The sequence below is a fragment of the Nannospalax galili genome, unplaced genomic scaffold (genome assembly GCF_000622305.1).
Source record: "Nannospalax galili isolate Female #2095 unplaced genomic scaffold, S.galili_v1.0 scaffold155, whole genome shotgun sequence".
In the NCBI taxonomy this organism is placed as follows: domain Eukaryota; kingdom Metazoa; phylum Chordata; class Mammalia; order Rodentia; family Spalacidae; genus Nannospalax; species Nannospalax galili.
In genome coordinates, this window is record NW_008339923.1 from 8615949 (window position 1) to 8641504 (window position 25556).

The following is a 25556-nucleotide window of genomic DNA, read 5'->3' on the forward strand; positions in this document are numbered from 1 at the left end:
GCTAGGATTAAAGGCCTGCGCTACCACGCCTGGCCCTTTAGTTTACATTTTTATGTTCAGAATTTATAATCCTTGTTGGGTAGTACATTTAAGTGCTCTTTCAGAATGCATACAATTTTTTAGGAGTTTGTTGACAAAAAAATGCAGTTAGCCAGGCCTGGTAATGTATGCCTTTGATCCCAGCACTTGGGAGGCAGAGGCAGGTGGATCTCTGTGAGTTCGAGGCCAGCCTGGTCCACAAAGTTCCAGGACAGCTGAGGCTACAGGGAGACCCTGTCTCAAAAAGACCAAAGAAGAAAAAAGCATAGTTATTTAAAATCACAGGCTGTGATAGCCCACTGAGATGGCCTGTCACATTACAAACTCTCAATTTCTTGTAATGATTCCTGGGCTTTGAGAATACTGAGGAGTGGACTCTTCGTTTCCTCAGTTTCAGATGTGTTTCGAGCCTTCACGTTGTGGATACATGTAGTAAGGTAGACGGGTTACCTTGGTGTTAATTGTATTGTGGAGGTGTTAAATCATCTGCTTTTCAAAAAGTCTACCAATTGAGAAGCAACAAAAGGTATAACAGTCTACAGAATGAATAGTTTATAATGAAACAAATACTTCAAAATAAAATTTTACTTCTCAAGGCTCTGAGATTTAAGCACCTGTTGATGGACCCCGTTTTTGTGAAGTAGATTTCTTCTCTCATGTAGAACTAGGCAGATGTGTTTGTTCTATCTCCTGCAGCCCTTGTAATGAATGCCTCTTTTGCTTTTCTTGAAGTCTTTGTCTTAGGCAATTTCTCAGGATTCAACTAAACTATTGGGCATAGTTGGAGAACTTTCTCAATCTGGATTTCACAGTGTGAATATTCCAAAGTTTTAAAAACATGATTCTTGTTTAAGATGTAAATAAAGGGGTCCAGGGTACCAAACCTGAAGACCTGAGTTCAGTCCGTTGTGGAAGGAGAGACTGAATTCCTGCACATGTGCACATACAATCGAAATAAATAAGTAAATTTAAATAAAGATAGGTAGGCTTTGTGATAGTTGCCTTTGATTTCAGGCTGGCTTTCTTTTCTTTTCTTTTCTTTTCTTTTCTTTTCTTTTCTTTTCTTTTCTTTTCTTTTCTTTTCATTTCCTTCCTTCCTTCCTTCCTTCCTTCCTTCCTTCCTTCCTTCCTTTCTTTCTTTCTTTCTTTCTTTCTTTCTTTCTTTCTTTCTTTCTTTCTTTCTTTCTTTCTTTCTTTCTTTCTTTCTTTCTTTCTTTTTTTCCTAGGGAATGAATGTGGAACTGTAGATGACGTGCTAGGTGACTGCTCTAGTTAATATCATCATCACTAACAAATAAAAAACGAAACCTAAAATTATTTGTTTTGGGAGTAGTTAATAGTATAGGGTTATTGTTTTCCATGTGGATATGTTTTAAAGTTTCATCTTCTGTCTCCAAATTGACAAATTGTTTTTGTCTTGTAAATGAGGCTGCATCATCTGTCTTGGTTTTTCAGTAAGAGAAAATGGCTTATCTTCACATCTTGTTCTGTTAAAAATGAGGATATACTGATTTAATCAGCTTTTGAGTTTGTTCTTGTATTTTTGTTGAGTACAGAATTTTGTATCTAGACAAGACAAATGATGCAGTACACTTAATAAGTATTTAACAAACGTGAATGAATGGGTTGGATGAATTGAGAAGCATTAGTACTGTTGTCATTGGTTTTAGTGTCTCCAGATTAACTTTTGTAGTTGGCCTTGTGAACTTGAAGATTGACACTAGTATTTGAAGATCATTGGGGAAGTAGATTTTTAGTAATGTGGTATGAACATACTATAAGACTACAATTGGGGCTGGCAAGATGGCTCATTGAGTGGAGACGTTGCTAAGCCTGAAGAACCAAGGAAGGAGAGAACTAACTCCTGGTAGTTGTCTTCTGACTTCCACGCATGCCGTGGCATGTGCATGCCCCCCCCCCACATACTCACAGAATATAGTTTTTAATAAATTTAAAAGCTGTAATTGTAGACTTAATTCATAGATTGATATTCCCCAAAGAATTTAAAGAATAGAAATCTTGTTTTCTGTACAAAATAAGTTTGAGATTATGTTCAATCTTGAATTCTGCTTTTGTTGTTATGAATCTAATTTTATCTTCCTCTTTAATCTCTTAACCTTACAGGCCCTTTCACAGATGTAGTCACTACAAATCTTAAATTGAGAAATCCATCGGATAGAAAAGTGTGTTTTAAAGTGAAGACTACAGCACCTCGCCGGTACTGTGTGAGGCCCAACAGTGGAATTATTGACCCAGGGTCAACTGTGACTGTTTCAGGTAGCAAATCATGTCCTACCTATATGTATGAAATTTGAATATTGACATTTCACAAGCATGTTAAATAGTGTTCCATCTGGAGGCAAGGAAATCATTTTGTTATTCTGGCTTTGGTTTTTGTTTAAAGGTATTCTTTGATTATCTTGACATTTGAAGACTTTCTGAAACTTTCATAGTCATCTTATGTGTGGGTGTGTGTATGATTAATTTGTAATTATCAGTTTAAAGTTTTACATCTATAGTCCCTTGGCTCACCATCATATGCTCTGCCCTTGCTGTTTTATCATTGAAAATGGTGCTATTTTTGTGACTAGATCGTAGTCTATTGTTCTGTAGGAATGTTCTGAGCCTTTGCTTAAAAATGTATAATGCCTGTTTGGGGCCTTTGTTAGGTCAGATGAATTGATGAGTCTGGGCCTTTCATTGTAAATGCCAACAGTGTCTTGTCTTAGAAACTGTATTTCTGTTACTCCCTTTGTGTATTCTTAGAAGTATGCTTGCTTCCTTCCAAATGGATCATGCTGGTACAAGCCATAATGCCCTGTTCATTTCCTTTCTCAACCATATAGCTGCTTATGTGAGAACCTTTCAGGCTTCATGCAGAGACTTCCCTTTTTCAAAAAACAAAAAAAACTTATTTTCATTTTTTATGTGTATGAATGTATTGCTTGCATGTGTGTAAGTGCACCTGTGTTGTGTAATGCCTGAGGAGGTCAGAAGAAGGCATCAGATCTGGAACTGGAGTTATGGATGGTGGTTAGCCGCCATGTGGGTGCTGGCAATCAAACCTGGATCTTCTGCAAGAGCAATCAGTGCTCTTAACCGCTGAGCCATCTCTCCAGCCCTGACTTTAAAAAAAAAAAATGATTTAAAATTTCAAATTAAAAAAATTTAATGCCATGCAATGCCCACAGAAGCCAGAAGAGGGTATCGGATCCCTTAGAACTGGAGCTACAGAGTACAGTTGTCCTCTATAAGACCAACCAGTGCTCTTAACTCCTGAGCCATCTCCCCAGCCCCTCCTTTTTTTTTTCCTTATATATATATATTTAAAGCAGTAAAAGCAGTAGTTCCCAGCTCCTACTTTTGTTGTAATTACATAGAATACAAGAAAACATTGGGTTCACAATTTGTCATGTCAGATCATGGGGATTTATCTGGGGGCATGACAGAAATGTCATTAAAAAAATTTAAAAAATCCCTGTGAACCTTCATATTCCTAAAATTCTAAGATAATTCTGTGTCTTTTTTTTCAAGCCCATAGAATATTAAATTAGTTTATATAAAGAATGAGAGCCTAGTCTAGAAGGTCCACTGAGAATATTTAGAAGTAGAACCTGACTGGGAAGATACCATACATGTTTTTTACAGTTACTCATTCTTTATAGTCTCTTATCTTGAATTTATGGTACATAAATTTAGCATAATACATTCATGGAGCCTTAGATCTCCTTTTTAGCCTACTCACAATTTTAAAGGCACAGAAAAAAAATGTTGAGTGTTACTGGATTCTAAATTACATTCCAAATATCAAGCAGTCAAATGATTTCCTTTGTTTACTTAGATTTAAACAAATTTTGAGTAATTATTTTAAACTCCATTTTAGAAAAATTAAAACAGTGACTGACTTCTTAAATGTCATTATTTCTATAAGTGTCCTAGTTATCTAAGTTAAAATAATCACTAAAAACTAAAATGAAGCCTAAGTTCATTAACTAGTTTTAAAAAGAATTTACTCGATTTAATCTGAGGCTGTGGAAATTAAAATAGTTGATGTTGACAGTTTTTCCAATTTTCACAAACTTTAGAGATGGCAGACATGACTCATTTTTTAAATAGCTATTTAATTTTTTCACTATTAAAGGCAGTAAATGAGAAAAGTGGGTAATTTAATAGTTGAAATCTATAGAATGTGACTCTCGAGTATAAATAATGCAGTATTTGGGTTTTTGAACCCATCTTGGTTTTCTGTAAATTTGTATATTACTTAGGTAATAGGAATGATAAAATTTAGAAGGTAATGTGTCTTGTCTTCTTCTTTAGTAATGCTACAGCCCTTTGATTATGATCCGAATGAAAAGAGTAAACACAAGTTCATGGTACAGACAATTTTTGCTCCACCAAACATTTCAGATATGGAAGCTGTGGTAAGTATAAAAGTTGTTGAACAGAAATTATTTCAGGAGCTTCAGTTTAAAATTTGGGTTTTGTTTTGCTCTCAATGATCTTTATTTAAATTTTTAAAAAAAATTGTAAAAATCTGTATAAGTAATTTTAAGTTAAAGAATGAAGTCTTCAAATACTGTTTCTTAAAACCATTTAAAAACACTATTGCAAAGAACAGAGTCATTTGTAAAAAGTATTGGTGATGTCAATGTAATTTTTTAATCGCATTTTTGAGATGGAATGTGTGGCAGAGAGGACTGCTTGAGGGAGTCATTTCTCTCCTATCACATGGGTCCTGGTCATGAAACATAGCTGGTCAGGATTGGCAACAAGTGCCTTAACCAGTTGAACCATTTTGCCAGCCTGATGTCAGTGTAATTTTAATTGGTGGTGATAGTCCACATATCATTTCCATTGGTAGAGGGCAGGGTGGTTGGCAGATAACTCTAGTAGTGCCTTCTAGCTGAGCTGTATCCTCCCCAGTTCTTCAAGCCACCATGCTTAGGCTTCAGCTCTCCCCAGGGAAAACGTGTTTGCCACTATCCTCTTATCTCTCTCTCTCTCTCTTTTTAAAGTGGAAAGAGGCAAAACCCGATGAATTAATGGATTCTAAATTGAGATGTGTCTTTGAAATGCCGAATGAAAATGATAAACTGGTAAGTAAGAAAATGGTAGTTGTTGAGCTGTCAGATGATTTGATTATTGGCTTCTGTTTTGGGGATTTTGAGGGCTGGTCAGCTTAATGAGCCTTAAGTTTAAAAAGAAAAGATGTGAACTTTTCATTTTATAATATTTTGTTTGATTAAAAAGAAAGATTTACTTGTTAGATCCAAGTTTCAGGATGGGAAAACTTCCAGAAAATGCTCTCAAATTTTGAGAACTTAAACCACTTTATTTTTTTAGACTAAGACATGCATATATAAATTAATTAATACCATAATAATAAAATTAAACAGATCAGAAACTAATTTACAGGGATAAGCAGTTTATTCCAGTTTGGCCTTTGCCAAATATTTTGCATATTCTTACTTTTGGTCAAAATCCATATTATATTTTTTAATAAATTGTTATTTGTTGATTAGGACAAAACAAATACGGTTTGTGGGACTGAGGAATAGTTGTACTTGCCGAGAACAAAACAAACCCAATAGTCTATAGTGTATAGACTAGGTTATGGTCATTTTTGGAAATTTGAATTTTTTTCCCCTGGCTTGTAGTAGAAATTGGAAAATTTTTTGTTGGAATATAAAAAATGATTTGGATAAACTATAATTTGGTTACAGTCTGAGATGACTTTTGCTTTGATCTGGTGACTTTTGTTCTGTTCAAAAGTAAATATGTTGAGAAGCAAACTTAATTTAGGAAAGCTGAAATAGAAAGGTCCTTTGTTCATTAGGCAATCTCACTGAACTTTTAATACACATTTTCAAAGTGAATCTGCATTACATTTGCAAAGAGTTTTCTTGGCTCCAAGGAAGTTAACAGCCTGTATCACTTTTCTTATTCGAACCACAAAAAAGTAATAACAAATTGTTTAGATGGACAGATAAGTAAAACCAGCCCATAACTACTCAAGAAAGCGTTGGGGTTGTATTTTGCCACTTGAACAAATATTGAATGGAATTCTTCAGGTTATCCACTGTGAAGCAGGAGGAGTAATTTGGGGCTGGATCCTTTTCCAAAGACTATTGAGTAACTTTTAAAGTTCTCCCAGGAGTATCTGATCCTGAGTCTCCATGAGCTAGCAGCAGAATGTTTTTCTTTTTTTTTTTTTTTTTTTTTTTTTTTTTGGTGTTTTTGAAACAGGGTTTCCATGTAGCCCCAGCTGGCCTGGAACTCACTATGTAGACCAGAATGGCCTTGAACTCACAGAGATCCACCTGCCTCTGCCTCCCAAGTGCTGGGACTACAGGCATGTGCCACCACACCTGGCTCAGAATATTTTTCTTAATTGAACTACTTGGATTTGTGGTGTGTTAAATTAGGGGACACCTCTATATATCATAATTTTTTTCCCTAACATTCTATTTTGTAAAACTAGACATTAGGCAGAAAATACCTAGAGATGAAGGCAGGAGGAATAAATACTGTAAACTTGGTGTTTATGTGATCAGCTTTAAAAATTACTAGTTTGTGATATATGCAGTTAAATGCCTGTACTTGCTGCTTTTGGGACGGGAGGTATTTTGAGACAGGGCCTCACTACATAGTTCAGACAGACCTTGAACTTGTTATGTCACCCAGGCTGGTCTTGAACCGAGAACTATTGATTCTGCCTCATTCTCCCTAGTGCTTGTGATTAAAAGTAGGTGTCACCATGCCTGGCTTCATGAAATTTTAAGACAAATCCCAGACATTTAATTTCATTACTAACATGTTTATCTTTCCAAAGACTTAAACGATGAGGCGTTTTAATGTTAATAACCATTGTTACATCTTTAAAATTTTAATATATTAATATCAAGATATCCATGCATCATTCAGATTTGTCTTTCAAATGTCATAAGGATGCCATTTGCAGTTTTACTGTGATGAAAGGGAAATCCAAATGATAACGGTGATATATTTCTTAAATTTATTAATCCAGAGGTTTCCTTTCTGCTTTGCTCTTGTAAAACTAGTAAATGAACTACGTTTGCTTACAGACTTTTCTACAGACCAGTTGAGTGTTTTTTAAAGATTTTTATCTATCTGTCTGTCTATCTCTGTGTGTATGTGTGTATGCATGTCATGTCTGTGCCTGTATCTGGAGAAGCCAGGAGGATGTTGAATCCCCGGAGCTGGAGTGCTGGGATTTGAACTTGTTCCTCTCAAAGAGTAACAAGTGCTCTTAACCACTGAGTCATCTCTCTAGCCACTGATGTACTAGGTTTTGATGATTGCATTCTTAACGTCATTTAACTGCTTAATGTCTGTTTCTGGTAATTCAAAGTTGGATCCTAGAGGTCTGGTCAAATTTAGATTTGTCTTTGGTGGGGATAGGGCAGAGATTACCTTATAGGAATTGTTCTTTCAGGGAGGCACATCACTGTCTCTTTTATCTTTTTGAAAAAATTTTTATTTTTGTTTTATGCGTATGACTGTATTGCCAGCATATATGTAAGTGCACCTATGTTGTGCAATGCCTATGGAGGTCAGTGGAGGTGAGAAGAGAGCATTGGATCCCTTGGAACTGGATTATTCAGGATGGTTGTTAGCCTGACATGTGGGTGCTGGGAACTGAACGCAGGTCCTCTGGAAGAGCAGCCATCTTAATCCCTGAGCCACATCTCCATCTCTACACTCTGTTTTCTTGCTAGTGAAGCGAGTAGCCATGGATGTACAGTGTGTAGCTGAGTGACTGCCATCCAGGAGCAATTGATTTGTCCTTTAGGGGATATAGCTGAAGACGTTTTTGGTTGTTAGAACTGAGGAGTCTGGAAGGAAACTATTAACATCTGTCCAGTTGGGTAGAGACAGCTTCTGTGACAATCTGATCAAAATGTCAATGAAGATGAGCGGGAGACAATAATGATCTAGGTCCATTAATTCATTTATTATAATTATATTATAGTGGTATTCTGTCCTAATTTTATGTGTTATTTATTAGGATATGTATAAGACACTAGTGCTTGCCTCACATTTGCTTATTTAATAGTAGTTTATAAAGGCAGCATAAAATGCCCCAGTCTCTTAAGGTATAAGTTTTTGAAAAATACATACATACTATTATTTATTCTTTGGAAAGCCCATACATGGATTTACAATGAGTTTTCCTCATACTCACCTCTCCCCAGCTCCTCGTGGATTTCCCTCTATCCTCCCACCTAACTTCATGTTCTCCCCTTGCCTTTTTTAATAACAAGTTCTTTGGTCTTTTTGAGACAGGATCTCTCTGTAGTCTCAGCTGACCTGGGACTCTGTAAACCAGGCCTGCCTCTGCCTCCTATATGCTGGGATTAAAGGCATGTGCCACCACACCTGGCTTAATTAAAAATTTCAAGAAATGAGTTGACTCACAAGCATCTCTCTGGTGATATGCAACCCCTTCCCTCTCCCTTCCCTCCTCCTACTTGGTATGTGTGTGTATAATACATTTTCAATTGTGTAAAGTTTTTAAAAGTTACAAAAAAGTATGTTGGTAATGTATATTTATCAAACTATATACATAATTATATATTATAGCTTTATAATTATCTTTGTGACATAGTAAATTGACTTGTTTCTTCTGTCCTTCCTAGCTAGAAATGGAACTTTGGTCCTGAAAGATGCTAAGCAGGCACTCTACCCCTGGATTGGTTTATTAATTAGTACATTAACTGTCATATGGATTCTGGGAAGTGAACTCTGGTCCTCTGCAAGTGCTCTTAACCACATCTCTCCAGTCCTCCCAACCCCCCTTAACTAAGTTGCTGATGACAACTTAGGGTTTACTGTATGACTGAATGGTGGTGGCACATGCAGTTTGTATTAAATTTTTTTTAGTGTTTGAAACAGTAAGAAAGTCATTTCAATTTAAGTAGACCATTACATATTTAATTGTTTCTATATATATGTACATTGTGAACTAATCACCAGAATCATTCTCGTTAATACTCAACACTTCATATAGTTAACAGTTTCTTCTCATATTTACTTGTTTATCATGCAATTTTGATATCTATCGTTAACTAGGAAGCTTTTCTTCAAAGCAGATTTCACAATGGCTGTTACAGTTGTTGATACTTTGTTTTCCAACGTGGTAGAGTCAGTATGTATGTCAAGTTTATTTATCCTACCCTGCTTCCTCAGTAGTTATCCCACATGTCTCCCAGAAGCCGCCAAAGAAACATGCAGGCATTTAAGTATGCTCTTCAACTTAAGTACACCATATTTGTGAGGATCTTGATCTTTTTAGGTATGCTGTTGCTTCTTGGGTATTTACACAGTCTAAAAACAGTGGGAAAAACTATTGATTTCTAGAATTTTAGGACTTGACACTACATATATTCAATTGGCGTTTTGGAATCATCTTGTAAGGTAACAAAAGGAGCCAGTTTTAGAAGTGAAGTACTTGAGTCCATGTTTTGGCTTTGGTTTTTATAAAGAAGTTATTTTTTTGTAATAAAGCCATTTGAACTGCTAATTTGAGTGTGGGTTTCTTGGGAAATAAAGATTTGGATCATAGCCGGGTGTGGTGGCGCACACCTTTAATCCCAGCACTCGGAAGGCAGAGACAGGGATCTCTGTGAGTTCAAGGCCAGCCTGGTCTACATAGTTGAGCTCCAGGACATCTGGGGCTACAGGGAGACCGTCTCAAAAAGACTGGGGGGAAAAAAAAAAAGGATTTGGATCATAAATAGGGTAAACAAGGAAGGAAACCTAGAAACTTAAATTTTAGAATAAAAGATGCCATTAATTTATCCTGGACAACAGAAAAAGTAATAGGTGTTAAGATGTATTGTAGTAGGATGTAAGATGTAATAGTAAGATGTATTGTTACTCTAGTAGTGTGGAATAAGGTGTGTACCGCCTTCTTACATTTAGTGTCTTCAGTAGAGTTGTTATAGGGTCAGTACTGGAAAGCCATTCAAGCAGATGATACTGAAGTATTGACTTTCATAAAATGAGGTTCTGGAAAACTTGAGCTCTGTTTATTGTTTGCTCTATTATGAAACACTTGATGTTTAGTTAGTAGTGTTTTTTTTTTTAGGATGAAATGAGGCTTTATTGTTTATGAAATTTTATGACCTATTCAGTGTGAATTCATTTTTAAAAAATACTTGAATTCTTGTACTTGACATTTTTCAGATTGTATTGCACCTAACATTTGGTGGTAACACATTGTCTAGAAAATCTAATTTGTTTTAATGAAGAACATAGGGCTGAATGAAATGGGATTTCAGGGGCCTTTTTAGAGTGATATCTTACATTTCAGAATATATGCTGTTTCTTACTGAGGCAAATAATAGATTGGATATCAGTAAATATTTCAGTCTCTGCCAAACTTTTTGGACATCATTTTTTTTAACTACATTAAGGGAATTGAAAAGGTAAGTTGAAAATTGTGGAGTTCATGGTAGGCTAACTAGAGAGTCTTCTGTGTTAGTTTATGAGCTTGATGGATATTAGGGAGGAGGGATCCTGAATTTATAAAAGCTTACTAACTGTCATTAACAGTTTTTAACTTCAGAGGGAAAGAAAGTTTCTAAATTGTTAACAAAGATAAGAAAATATGAAAGTGCTTTTTCAGATACTGACAAATATTAATAAGTAATTAAGGAGCACAAAATTAGAGAAGTACTCTAGGACACTATGAAGTTAGAAAAAATTTACCAAAGGCTGTATGTTTTATAAGTGAAAACGTGTAAGCAGATCATAGCTAATTCTGTGTGGAAAATAACATGAAAAAGTAGTTCAGAAGTGATATTTTGCTTTTATATAGTTATTATTCTGTTTTTTATGCATCACTCATTTTTTAAAATAGAGTAAGATGTCAGTTGTTTTAGAAGCTAATGCTATTTCTGTTAGTCATTCCCAGTATCATATAGGAGAAATCAGAATTTGGTTTGAATCTGAGAATATGTTTCCCATGCCATCTCAGGGTAAAACTCCACCAGTGATTGCTCCAACTGTCACTTCATTGAGTAGCATCAGCAATACTGTTGCAGTACCTGCCAGTTATCACATGAAGAATGACCCCAGGGAGCTCAATGTGTGCAAAGAGGTGAAGCAGGTTTGTCATAGGAACTAACAGAAGTAGGCGTCTACTAGTGTTAATAAGTTACTGTAGATACTTAAGCAGATAAGTGGTATTGAGTGTATTAATAGTTAGAATTTAGAAGTTTTTTGGAGACAGGATCTTGTGTTGTCTAGGTTGACCTCTTAACTAGTGTGTAACCAAGGATGACCTGAGCTTCTTATCCTTCTACTTCTATTTCCAAGGTACTGAGATTGCAGGTGTTAGCCACTACACCTGGTTCTGTACTGGGGCTAGAGCCGGGGGCTTTGTACATCCTAGGCAAGCATTGTACTGACATTTCCCAGCCCCAGAGTTAAAATTAAAGGCACAGGCACTAAAAAGTATGTACACAGACAATTCTGTTCACAGTACTGAGGTGGACAGAAGTGAATGTGAAAAGTTTTAAGTTGGTAAAATTTTTCTTGTGAACAAGATTTGGGGAGCTATACTAAAAAAAAAGAGTTTTTAGTTTGTTTGAATTAGTATAGCAAGTATAGGAAGTAGCAAAAGTTAGGAGCTGTCAAACATTGCTTTTCAATATTTATGCTTATATAAAAGGAAGATAAAATTGTATTTTCTCATCATATACAAGAATAGCAGCTTCTTTATAACTGTCATTGTTTACTTAAAATGCCTGGGTTATCAGAAAATTTGTGACTAAAGACTAGATCATCATTTAACTGTGCGCACATGTGCGTGCATTCAATTAGTACTGAGTCAGGAAAAATGCTAATAAGGTTAGGGTAATTGAGTTTTTGTTGGTGGAATGGGTGTTACATAATTCTTTTTAGCATTTATTGCTTACTGGAAACTTTAGAAATGTTGTAATTCAGGTGAATAAGAAACGTTATAGCTTATACTTTGGTTTGGCTTAGAAGAGGATATGCTTATTAATAAAGCTTTAAAAATATCTTTTGTCAACTAGGTGAGCTGAACGCCTTTAATCCCAGTGGTGGCAGGTAGATCTCTGAGTTCAAGGCCAGCCTGGTCTACATATGGGTCAGCTAAGACTGCATAGTGATATCGTCCCAAAAAACAAAAAACTTACCCAAATGTCTCTTTCTTAATTTGGAATGACTTCTGGGAATCATGGCTTAGAGAAACCGTAAATTTGCTCTTTAGAGTTGAAAAAATTTCAGGTAACTTTGTTAAATCAATTTGCAGATTAAAACATTAATTCTGACATTATGTCATAGTTTTTGCCTTAGCCCTATACCATTGTTGACATCCTTTACTCAAAATAGTGATAAGAATGACCTTTAGCTCCTCTTTCCTCCTCAGACCCTCATTGCAGACTCCTGCTTGCCTTAGATTTCACCTTTCCTCTGTCTAGGACCTGGTCCCTCTTTCTAATTGCCTTCTACAGAATTATTGAAATATTGGAATTGAAACCTTGATGGTTGATAAAGGAATGCAGAAGTACACGTCAGATGGAGAGGGGCAACTGCAGAGAGGCAGAGTAATTTAAAATAATGGAAAGTGTACAATATGGTGTGTTGTCTTGACACTCAGTCTTCTCAGCTTACTCTAAATTGCAGTGGTAAATAAAAAATAAAATGTAAACGTAATGTTACTGTTTGTTGCTGAGAGTCACAGCCTGTTGAATGTTTTTGGTTTGCTTGTTTTATTGTTCTCAGAACAATCTCTTTTTGGCTCAGTCTGAAGCAACTCTGAAAGAACAAGCTGGGGCTTCCTGAAACCAAACTTCACTAATGGAGGTCCTCAATGAGAGCGTTTAAGTCACCTGCTTGGCATTTCTGACAAATGACCCAGCTTTCCCTGTTTTCATCCCCAGCTAAGCTAGGTTATATGTGTTTAAATGTTAAGAATACATAAATTAGGCTGGGTGTGCATGCCTTTAATCCCAGCACTTGGGAGGCAGAGGCATGTGAGAGCCAGGTCAGCCTGGTCTACATAGTGAGTTCCAGGTCAGCTGAGGCTACAGGGAGACCCCTCTGAAAACAAAACAAAAACAAATAATTTGTAAGTTAGATTTCTTTGCATCTGCTATGCATTTGATCAATTTTTAGGGAGTTTGAACAGTATGTGATACAATTAGTCTATGTAATTTGATTTTTAAGTGACTTACTGGATTCACTTCTGATATGTGTTTAAGCTTCATGATATATATCCTTTACATTCTTTTTTTAAATTTTTATTTTATGTGTATGTGTGTATTGCCTGCATGTAGGTAAGTTGCACCCGTGTTGTTCCATGCCCATGGAGGACAGAAGAGGCTGTGGAATCCCCTGGAACTGGAGTTAGGGACAGTTGTTAGCTGCCATGTGGGTGCTGGGATTCGAACCCAAGTCTTCTGCAAGAACAACTAGTGTTCCTAATGGCTGAATCATCTCTTCAACCCATACTTTATATTCTAATCTTAATGCTCATGCTCCACAAATTGAGATATCTTCTCCATTTTGTTAAAAAAGCAAGAAAAATTAAGTGAAAAAGAAAAGTCTTATTCAGTCACCATAAGAAAATCATCATTGATGTTATTTAAATCCCAAACGGTGTGAAGCTACCCATTGAACGGCTAACAAAAAGAAATGTGATTTGATAGACACAGACTAAAAATGAGATTGTGTCATTTAAAGTAAAAATTAAAGATACATCTTTATCAAAGATGTACATCTGTATAGTTATGTATTTTGGCCTCTATTTTTAGTACTGGATGATTGAACCCAAGACTTTATACATTGTTATAAGTGCATATGAGAAATACTGGAAGATTATTTGAATAGTAGCTTGTTTGGTTAATGAGATAGGCCAGGATGGCTTGCTTTTGTAATTTACAGTTTTTGAGTATTTCAAAATTTTATTTAAAAAAAATCAAATGTGAAGAACTTGATAATTCCTCATTTTAGTTTTTTTTTTTTTCCTCTTCATTATTGGGTTCATGTACCTTTTAATTTTATAGCCAACTTTGAGATAACAGTATGATTTTTCTCTCATTTCTTTTTTGGGGAGTAGTACTGGGGATTATGCCTAGGACCTCACGTGTATGCAGCAAACACTCAGCCACTGAGCTATAGTCCCAGCTCTTTCTCTCTTAATTCTTAAATAGAATATGAGGATTTTGCTTTCCTTTTTTTTTAAATTAGAAAATTGGGTTTGTGTAAGATGGCATATGTGAGTACAGCTGAAAAATCAGTTTGAAGTGAATTTTAATTACTGTCAAGGAAAAGAATAGAGAAAAATACTATTAGCAAAATATATCACATACAGATTTTTTTTTTAAAATATGAAGATTGGGTTGGTTGAGCATTGTAGATTAAGATAAATAACAAGAATGCCAGCAAGAGAGACTCAGAATAAATTGAAGTAAGCATCCCTTCTTAACTGTGAAACTTGAAAAGTGGAAAAGTCTGTTTGATGGCAGGCCAAATATATAGGGCTGTACATTAGAGCTCCTGCATGCTAGTTACTTTTCTCAGTGCTATGACAAAATCATGGACAAAGTAACTTAAAGGTTAATTTTGGCTCACAGTTTGAGGGTAAAACTGGCATGACATCAGTAGCATGGGAGCAGTTTCTCACATTGCATCTACAGTCAGGAAATGGAGTAATGAATGCAGGTGACGAGTTCAGTTTTTTTTTCTTTTTATTCAGTTAAGGACCCTGGCCCATGGGATGGGGCCACCACATTTAGGGTAGGTCTTCCCACCTTCTTTAGCTCAACATCGAAACTCCTTCCAGACATGCCCAGAGATTTATCTCCTAGTTGATTCTAAATCCTATCTAGTAATTAACCATCACAACCCTCTTACGATTAATTTTCACTTAGATTTATGCATACTATAGAAATCACATCTCCAGAAGAACTCTGTATGTGTTTTGCCCTTGAACAATTTCTTTATATTTAATGTTTAAAAGTGACAGTCAGGATAGTTGTATATAGTCTCTAATCTTGTTATAAATGAGTACTGTGGAATGCAATAAAATCAGTTTTGTTAATGTCTTGATTAGCAATTTCTATCTGAATGAAGCATGCTTTTATCTATTTTACTTTTTCTTGTTTGGTGCTCAGCATCAAACCCAGAACCCAGGGCCTTCTGCATACTAGCAAATGCTTTACAACTGACTTACATCCCCAGTTCTCTAAACATTTTTAACAATTAAGAATCTAAAGTGAAAAAGATGACTTTTTACAGTGATATGTGGTGGCTTAGATCACAGCTAACTCCCACCCCTTGTTGCATTGATCTGATTGTGTTTACCTCTTTTAGTTTATCTCATTAAACTTTTGAATTTTTTCCTGAGATCCTAATTTTGTTGTAATGAGTACGAGAATACCCCCTACCCTCCAACCCCTAAAACTTCATTTGATTCCAAAGTCAACATTAGATTTTGGCTGGAATCAGTCATTCAGCATACTTTTCTTGAATAACTATTCATAGCCAAAGTGCTATTTTTATTTTTTTTTAATTTTTTATTTTTTATGTGTATCAGTGTATTGCCTGCATGTATGTGAATGCACCCGTGTTGTGCAATGCCGCGGAGGTCAGAAGAGGGCTTCAGATTCCTCTGGAACTGGAGTTAAGGACAGTTCATAGCTGCCATGTGGGTGCTGGGAATCGAACCTGGGTCCTCTGCAAGAGCAGTCAGTGCTCTTAACCGTTGAGACGTCTCCCCAGCCCCCAAAGTGCTATTTTTATGGGTAAATACAAAGAGAAATGTTCTTAGAAGTCTTTGAAATTTAGTAGGAAAGAACTTGAAATACAAGTTCTTACGACACATCATAAGTGCTGTGGTAAGAAGGTAAGTGCCAAGGGTATGGGAGTAGAAGAAGTGGGCTGCTTATTTTGATTAACTGTTGACATTTATTGATATAATCCATTAAAATGGTTTAATAGATGACCATTATATTTGAGATTTAAAAAAAAATCTTACTAATAAAGTTAGTCAACTTTACAAGAAAATTTTGGAAAAGATGTAGAATTTACATTTTTGTTAGTTAAAAATCCATAAGGCTGTTTGGTTAAAGATTCCAAATATCTTTATAATATAGAATGATATGGAGCCTAGCAAAGCTGTTCCACTGAATGCATCTAAACAAGATGGACCCCTGCCAAAACCACATAGTGTTTCACTCAATGATACTGAGACAAGGAAACTGATGGAAGAGTGTAAAAGACTTCAAGGAGAAATGATGAAGCTCTCAGAAGAAAACCGACACCTGAGAGTAAGTTTTGTTGGTTGAAACGAGTTAATTGGAGTAAAGGTTTAGGAAATGTGTTAGTTCCCTTTAGCAGTCTTTGTTTAATCTATGATTCTTTTTCTTTTATCCCATGTGATTGCTCTTCCTACCTAGAGCTAGTTTTTAATTGGAGTAAAGGTTTAGGAAATGTGTTAGTTCCCTTTAGCAGCCTAGCATTCTTTAATCTATGATTCTTTCTTTTATCCCATTTGATTGCTCTTCCTACCTAGAGTTAATTAGTATAAGACTAAAGAAACCCAATTTCTGAAAATCCAGTAAAGGAAATAGAGCAGTTATATTTTGGAGTTTCACAGGCACTTTGTGGACTTTTGATGGGATTATTTTCTTGATAACTCCATTACAAGGTGAAAGTATTCCAAATGGAAAATGCATCCAATACACATAACCTGTCAAGAATCCTAGCTTAATTTACCAGGAAATTAACATTGTTTATCCCTTGTGATTGTGTGGCTGACTAGGAGCAGCAGCTTGCTGCTCCTGCTGCTGAGCATCATCAGAGAGGATCTTATCACATGTTGCTAGCCTGGGAAAAGATCAGAATTCAAAGTAATGCTGTAGATCACTTTCATATTACCCTGTAGCTAGAAATAAGTGGAATTATTATAATGTTGGAGATGCTTTTAAGCATTCTAGAGGAATAGTCTGAGAGGATAAAATGGCTTGCATTGAGAAAGTGAAAAATTCTCTACCATTTGTCAGTTTGCATAACAGCCCCTGATAAAACCAGCTGCATAGTTAAGATGTATCTGTAGTTTCCCCAGGACTACATAGTGTCATAACAATCATCTGCTTTAAGAAACTACTGCTTTCTTAGGAGGAATCATATCTCCTAAAAACATATTTTTGAGAACTTGAACTTAGTGCTATGTGAAACCATTTCGGTAAGAAGGAAGCAGCTCATTCTTGCCTGGAGGAATTAAGGTAATTTAATACAAAGAAGCAGTTTCCAGTCTGGGTGAGGGCTTCAGAAAGGGGTTCCTGTATCCAGCATTCCACTTGTATTTTAATTTGAAGTTTTTAAAAGAGATGGTATTCTCTTTTTCTTTTTAACTTTTACAAAAACTTTATTGAGAATTTCATACATACGTATAAGGTGTTTTGATCAAATCCATGCCCCCTCCCCTCCAACATTCCCTCCTCTGAAGAGGTAACCCTAAAATCTTTTAAGGATTAGATACATGCTCCCAAATGGTAGTCTTTGTTTACTTTGCATTCTAGGCCTCGTGGTATATACATCCTTTCCTATTTTGCTTTGAACATATCAAGGCTGTATGCTATTGATATTTCACCCTAAAACACACCCTTTCTCTAAATCCTGTAATATACTATCTCTTGCACAAGACAAAATACCCCCTATGTGTCTGTCATACGGGTTTTCCGAGTTGTATAGAATCAGTAAACTCTTCAGTACAGAGTTTTCTTGGTTGTCTTTGGCTGATGGATATAATCAATTAAAAATACTATGGGGATCTTGGAAATAAGGTTGTATATACATCCTTATGTAATGCTTTATAGGAATATGTTTCTCAGTTTCAGTTTTAAAAATCAGTATTATTGATGTATAATTTATATCGTGAATTTGCTCATTATGAGTATGCAATTTAGTGATTGTTAGAGCAGATTTACAGAATTAATACAGGTTCCTAAGGTGGCTAGGAATTAGTTCTTGTTCCTATTTCTAAGCCATCAATCTCCACTTCCTTTCTGTCTCTAAAACTTTTAGTTCCAGTAGACTAATTTGTGTGTTTATTTTAAAATCTCTTTTTTTGTGTGTATGTGTATTTCCCCCCAGGATGAAGGCTTAAGGCTCAGAAAGGTAGCACATTCGGATAAACCTGGCTCCACCTCAGCTGCATCCTTCAGAGATAATGTCACCAGTCCTCTTCCTTCTCTTCTGGTTGTAATCGCAGCCATTTTCATTGGATTCTTTCTAGGGAAATTCATCTTGTAGAGTGAAGCATGCAGAGTGCTATTTCTTTTTTTTCTCTCGACCAGAAAAAGATTTGTTTACCTACCATTTCATTGGTAGTATGGCCCGCGGTGACCATTTTTTTGTGTGTACAGCGTCATATAGGCTTTGCCTTTAATGATCTCTTACGGTTAGAAAACACAATTAAAAAACTGTTCGGCTACTGGACAAATTGTATATTACCAGATCATCACTAGCAGATGTCAGTTGCACATTCAGTCCTTTATGAAATTCATAAATAAAGAATTGTTCTTTCTTTGTGGTTTTAATAAGAGTTCAAGAATTGTTCAGAGTCTTGTAAATGTTATTTTAATAATCCCTTTAAATTTTATCTGTTGCTGTTACCTCTTGAAATATGATTTATTTAGATTGCTAATCCCACTCATTCAGGAAATGCCAAGAGGTTTTCTGTGGGGAAATGGTGCCTCTTACAGTGTAAATTTTCTCCTTTACCTTTGCTAATATCATGGCAGAATTTTTCTTATCCCTTGTGAGGCAGTTGTTGACTGAGTTTTTCATCCTTACAATCCTGTCCCATGGTATTTAACATAAAAAAAAAAATAAAACTGTTAACAGATTCTTGCTCGATAGCTTGTTTGTGTCTGTCCAATCATTGCGGCAGGGGTTGGTGGGGGGATGGGGGGGCTTCTGACCCGAAAAGTCCACTTCAAGGAAATTTGTAATTTATAGCATAGTTTTCTCTTATACTGAAACTGTACCCAGTACTTCATTATTTGTAATTGAAAGTTCACAGTCTGTTAAATACATGAATTCGTGAAATTTTAAGCCAAAGTATTTTGGAAGACCATAATTGATTTTTTTTTTCAAAGAAATAGAAAAGTTCTATAATTGCAAGGAGTTTGATATACGCTGTCTGGCTATATTGTGTTTATCAAATTCTTTCAAAGACGGTTTAATTCTCCTAGATTTTAACTTTTTTTTTTTTTGGTCTTTTTGGGACAGGGTCTCCCTGTAGCCCCAGCTGTCCTAGAACTCACTATGTAGACCAGGCTGGCCTTGAACTCACAGAGATCCACCTGCCTCTACCTCCTAAGTGTTGGGATTAAAGGTGTGCGCCACCACGCCTGGCCTTATAGATTTTTAACTTTTTAACAAGCTTAATAATTCTTACTACTTTATAATGTATTTCATAATAATAGTTAGAAATAGGTTTTTCCCCCTGCCCAGTTTAACACTTAAATTTCCATTGTGAAAATTTAGTATTAATGAGCATACCTTTGGAATTTGCTTTCTGAAAAATAACTTTTGGAATTCAGTCTGTTAACCATGTGAAACAGTTGCTGCAATATAAATACTCTATATTGAGTCTTAATTTATATTATTCATATTAAAATTTTGGAACCAGAGAAAATGTATTTGGTTTTCAACTGAGTATAGTCTTACTACAGGTGAATTTATATTCTTAAAAGTAGGTGTTACTACAGGTGAATTTGTAGTCTTAAAAGTAGGTGTTACTACAGGTGAATTTGTATTCTTAAAAGTAGGTGTTACTACAGGTGAATTTGTAGTCTTAAAAGTAGGTGTTACTACAGGTGAATTTGTATTCTTAAAAGTAGGTGTTACTACAGGTGAATTTGTAGTCTTAAAAGTAGGTGTTGGTTTTGTAAGAGATGCGCTCTGTCTGAAAAATTGGATGATGGGGCTTGATGCAGTGAAGTTTGGCCCTGGTCTGTTTTATGAAACACATTTTATGAAAAGAGGGTTCACATGTCCTTTGGTTGTCTTTTCAAGTGTTGATTGAATTTGTCAGATCATATGTATTGCTGTTGTACTCTGATAGCTTGTATAAAACCTGGTGTGTGTGCATAAATTACTGATTAACAAAGCAGATGTGATGCCTAGTTGTTACTATATGCCACTGCAGTGAGCGCTGCTGTTGCCATATGCATTACTGTCATTGTAAACGCCTTCCCCAAACCTGGAAAAGCATGATAAAATCTTCTGTTTTTAATCCCTTAAGTATAGAATCAGCAACTCCTTGGCTTTAAGCTCCCCGTATAATCAACGTCAGTGGTGAGAAGTTCAAGTTTGATGTTGAGTGAATACTTTTTTTTAAGAAAGATGGACTTTTTTTTTTTTTTAAAGTAGCAAGTTTTATGAGAATGCTCTTAGAGTTCTTTTTGTTTAGCCCCTTTGCTTTATAACTGAGGAGCTTGAGGCCTCATACAGGTTGAAGGAAACTTTCCCAGTGTCTCATAGGTAGGTTGAGGTGGAGTCAAGATTAGAATTCTGATTTCCTGATTCCAGCTCTGCCTTTTTTGGTCGTTGTGAAAAAGGAAATTTTAATTGACGAATAACAAAAATAAACAATGCCCCTTAATAGTGCGAGACTTCATCAAATAAGACTGTACAGGCTACTGTTGACAAGTCTATGTGTATGTTTTAGTGTTTTGGCTAGCAGTGTCTCCCAAATTGATAATTGTGAACTATACTATTTTTAGGTAGGTGTTTATAACAAAATGTATTATGTAGTGACTGGTTTTGACTGTGAGCTGTATAGTGTCTTTGAAAGTATCCATAGGCTTCTTAACTGCTCTCAAGGGATACTGACTGTATAGATGTGGTTTCTTTGTTCTTTTTAATTGCTCTGTTAAATGGGATCAGCTTGCCTACCAAGTTCAGCAGTGTTAATTGACAATACAGTCTTTATCCTTACATGTTTAGGAATTTGTGCTTTGTGTATTAAAGCAAGAAGGGAAAACACTATTGCCAGCAATGAAATTGCAGTCTAAGGACTTAAGTTCACATGTGACACTAAATGAATGCACTGCTTTCCCTTATTCTATAACTCATGTACCTTAATTTTGCTCATTCTTGCTTTTACAAGAAGCAAATTTAACAATTGTGTTGAGACTACAGCATGCTACATTTAAAAAATGACACTTGGGCCAGGCGTTGTGGCATACACCTTTAATCCCAGCACTCGGGAGGCAGAGGCAGGCAGATCTCTGTGAGTTCAAGGCCAGCCTGGTCTACATAGTTCCAGGACAGCTGGGGCTACAGGGAGACCTTGTCTCAAGAAGACCAAAAAAATAAAAATAAAAAAATAAAAAAGACACTTGGAGAAAAATGTGTCATTCCACAAGTTCTAGTCAAGTAATACTCTTTAAGTATCTTAGAATTCTCCTGATAATGGTATTATTAGTATGGGAAAACTTTGCCTGTAATCTTTGAATATATTCTGTGTAGACAAGTTTTAACAAGGTAAGAAGCAAACAGTACATAGCCAGACTTCGATTGTCACTTTAGAAACCTTCATACAGTAGTTTTCCTGGAGCTTTGCATGTGCTTACTGGTGTGTGGAAGGTTTTTAAAAATTGACCTTTATGAGATTTAGGGAAAGAAAATGTTTTATGGAAATACAACAAAATGAGAAATGGTCTGTCCTTTTCAGCTTTCAAGGGAAGTTAAAATGTTGCATGGGTAAATAAACTTTAAAAATATGGTGAAGTGTCATTTTCCTTTTCATAATAAAAGCAAAAGTTTTATTTGGACATACAATTATTTGTATAATTAGGCTCTGCTAAACATTAGTAGCTGTTGTTGGGTCCTGACTTCTGAGAGCAGATAGTCTCTTGGTTAGGTAGTGTTAGCAGGATATGGGAGCAGCTGAGTTTTCAGTCTATGTTTGGGGGCACATGGGAGAAGCCATGCTGTGTGCATCAACAGTGCCATCTTGAAATGCCTAGCCATCTGGGGGTTGGTGCTAGGAAGGTTGAACACAAATCTCCAGGAAAATGGCTTCTTAAAAATGGTCTTCGTACATTTCTGATTGCGGAGTTAATGTATTTTAAACAATTTACAAAGTAAGAAGGTAGTGACACCCAGCATTAGTTCTGTACATTTTACTTGTTTCCTTGTGATACTGATCCTAAGCAAAATGGATTACATACAACTTTGTGGTCTTGTTTTCCTTCTTGGTTTTTCTGCTTTATTGAGAAAATATAAGTGATGACAAACTACTTCACCCAAGTAGATGTGCTGTGATGTCATGCAGCATAGGCCTCTTGGTGGATTCCTCTTCCGGTTTTGTATACCCTTTTGTTACCACACTTTGTTTTAGAACTCAGATTCTTGCTTTACAGTTGTTCAAAATTATTTTTCTTTCTAGAAAGGAAGTTGGAAGAGTTGCCTTTAGGTATTACTACGAATGCTATCTTCCTAAAGTCTAGAGTGTTAGTAAAGGTTTTTAATTTGCAAGTTTTAACTGTCAGTGAACAACAACAACAACAAAAAACACACACACACACCAAAACTTGAGAAATTTTGTGTTTCAGTTTTAATGATCATGACTGTACTGAAAAAGTTACATTTGGCTCATGTATTTCTCAGTGTTGAAGGTATTTTTAAAAGTATGGGATGCTTTTCAGGTGCTTTTCTCTTTGTATTCTCTTGGTTTTATGCCAGTCTGCCCAATCCTCACAGATTTTAGGAGATGGTGCTTTATGGGTGGCAGGAAATGGACTTAGAGAAGTTAACTTGTTAGCTCAGGTCACAAGGGTTAGATTTAGTGGTCAGGAATGAATCATGTGTTTGAGGCTTGCCCACCTCACCGTGTGAAGATTGTGCCTGGTCTAAGGCAAATGGTCCTTAAAAAATGAGTGTGGTAATTTTGATTCTGCTTTAAAGGAAATACTGGTTTCTTTAAGGAACTTTGGTTTTAAGATTTCAGACTTTTAGACTGCCTTTTTTCCCCCTAAAGAAGTGAGAACCAAAGTATTGCCCATTAATCATTTAAAGTAGGCTTGGTAGTATAGGTCTATAATCCCATCTCAGGAAGCTGAAGGAGGAGGACCTGCCTAGACTACAACAGTGAATTCAAGGCTAGGCTGGGGATCTTAAGAATCTGTCTCAAGAAATGAAAGGCCTGGTTCAGATTCCAGGGTGTCTGGCATTTGAGGCCCTATGATGATTTTAAACCAAGTGAGTTTTTTTTTTTTTTTTTTTTTTTTTTTTTTCTCCTAATGAGCTTGTCATTTGTTTGCTCTGTTTTTTGAGCTAGGGTCTTTCTGTAGCCCAAGCTGCCCTGGAACTCACTGTGTAGACCAGGCTGGCCTTGGTCACAGAGATCTGCCTGCCTTTGCCTCCTGAATGCTGGAATTAAAGGCATGCACCATCACACCCAGCTCAACATTTTCTTTTAAAGATTTTTATTTCATGTGACCAAGTGTCTTTGTGTATGAATGTGTATGTGTGTACTGGGGCTACCAGAAGAGGGCTCCGTAACGCCATGCAGGTGCTGGGAAGTGAACCCTGGGTCCTCTGCAAGAGCAGTAAGATTTCTTAACTGCTCAGCCAGCTCTCCAGCCCCAGCTGGTCAACATTCTTGATATACTGTTTTTAGTCCAGTCAAAAACCAAAATGTTAAGTAATACAGGCCATTAAGGACCCTGAGTAAAAGAAATATTTGAAAAGCTTAATGAAGTAAGTTCTAAAGGCAAAGTAATCTCAAAGTAATGAAGATCTTTTCCATTTGGAGTAGTACGGTGTCCTAATTGATGTACATGCCTTCATTATGTGTAGGAGTTATGTGAAAAGTTAATATAGTTGCCAGTGGCAAATCTTTTTGTGTGCTATTATAATTCAAAGTGTATTTATATATTGTAGATAAAAATGTGTATATTAAACTTGGGGAAATACTTCACTTGCAAAAGTTAAAGATGAACTTTGGGGAATCAAAAGAGGTTTGCTTTGTTTTTCCTTTTTTACAAAGTATTTGGGGTTTGGAGTACTGAAGGCCAATTTCATAGTTATTGATAAAGTTCAATTCTTTTTTTAAAATTTAGTGATCATGTATATCAAGTAAGTTTTCATTCCTATGATGGAAAAATATGCCATTTTGAACTCTAGGAATTCATTCGTGAGAGGAAGTTTCCTTGTTTCCTAAGAAGTCTTTTTTTTTTTTCCTTCCCCCCCGACAATGCATTTTCTAGTGACAATATGCTTCAGTAAAAATCTCAGTTTTGGGGACTGGTGAAATGACTCAATGGATAAAATGCTTGCACAACCCTGATAATCTTTCAAGCTCTAGAGCTCACCAAGGTGGAAGGAAGAGAACTGATTACACCAGAGCTGTCCTCTGGCTCTGGATATGCTCACCATGGTACATGGAGTGTACTCTCCCCTCATAATTAAAATGTGAAAAAAAAAATGTTTTTGAATTAGGTAAAATGGTTCCTTCTAAGAGGTGAGATGGAAATTTCCAGAAGATAAGTATATTGGGATATATACTTAAGGTTTTCAATATATTAAAATGCCTAGGTGCCAATAATAACTACTGTGAATATTGCTAGTATAAAAATCAACATGTGTGATGACATAAGTCAATTTATTGTTAGAAGAATCCATTTTTACCTGGAAATAAAATGTTTTTGAGGCAATTGTCTTCCTGTAACCTCATCTGGCTTTGAACTCCTTGTGTAGACCAGGCTAGCTAGCCTCAATCTCAGAAATCTGCTTACCTCTGCATGGGATTAAAGTGAGTGCCACCATGCCCAGCTTGGAAATAAAATTTGAGATTATATTTAAAAAGTGCTAGAATGGTAGTACAAAATATACCTATGCCCTGGACATTGAGGTTTTTCATTGGTTCACATTTTGCCATACTGGTTTTATAACTCTCATACAATGTCCTTTCTCCCAGTCTTGGTCACATCTGTATTAAAGTTCTCTAGAGGAACAGATTAGAGTGAATATGTGTTACATTAAAATCGTATGTTTCAGTGTTTGCCTACATGTACGTAAGTGCACCTGTATTGTACCCTGTCCATGGAGGCCAGAGGAAGACGTTGAATTCGCCAAAATTGGCATTTCAGCTGATCTTCTGGAAGAACAGACAGTGCTCTTCAACTGTTGAGCCACCTCTCCAGCCCGAGTATGTATTACAAAGGAGATTTGTTAGATTGGCTTACAGGATAAGAGCACAAGATAGTCCAATGATGGTTGCATAAGAACCTGATAGAGTCTCAGTTCATGATTCTGGATGCCTTAGCAGTCCCAACCTAGCCCTGAAGGCTTGGAGGATTCCTAGAGAGCCATTGACCTGTCTACATGCAAGGCTGAAGAAGCTGGGTTCTGATGTCAGTGAAGGATGGCAGCCACAGCAGCAGGGTAGATGCACTCACCAGCATGGAGTGATGGGAGGCAGGCCAAGTAGCACTGCT

The 25556-nt window shown here is 36.1% G+C and overlaps 1 protein-coding gene across 2 annotated transcripts in view; it reads left to right on the forward strand.

Moving 5' to 3' along the window:
• The window catches only part of Vapa (VAMP associated protein A), a 33834-nt gene extending 14872 nt beyond the window's left edge, over nt 1–18962 (forward strand). For both annotated transcript variants that reach the window (XM_008834677.3, XM_029564317.1), the window contains exons 2-6: nt 2164–2316; nt 4360–4463; nt 5058–5138; nt 16194–16367; nt 18196–18962. In XM_008834677.3, the coding sequence (XP_008832899.1) occupies nt 2164–2316; nt 4360–4463; nt 5058–5138; nt 16194–16367; nt 18196–18354 (671 nt within the window). In that variant the 3' untranslated portion in view covers nt 18355–18962. The remainder of the gene's footprint in view (nt 1–2163; nt 2317–4359; nt 4464–5057; nt 5139–16193; nt 16368–18195) is intronic.
• Nucleotides 18963–25556: the final 6594 nt, after the last annotated feature.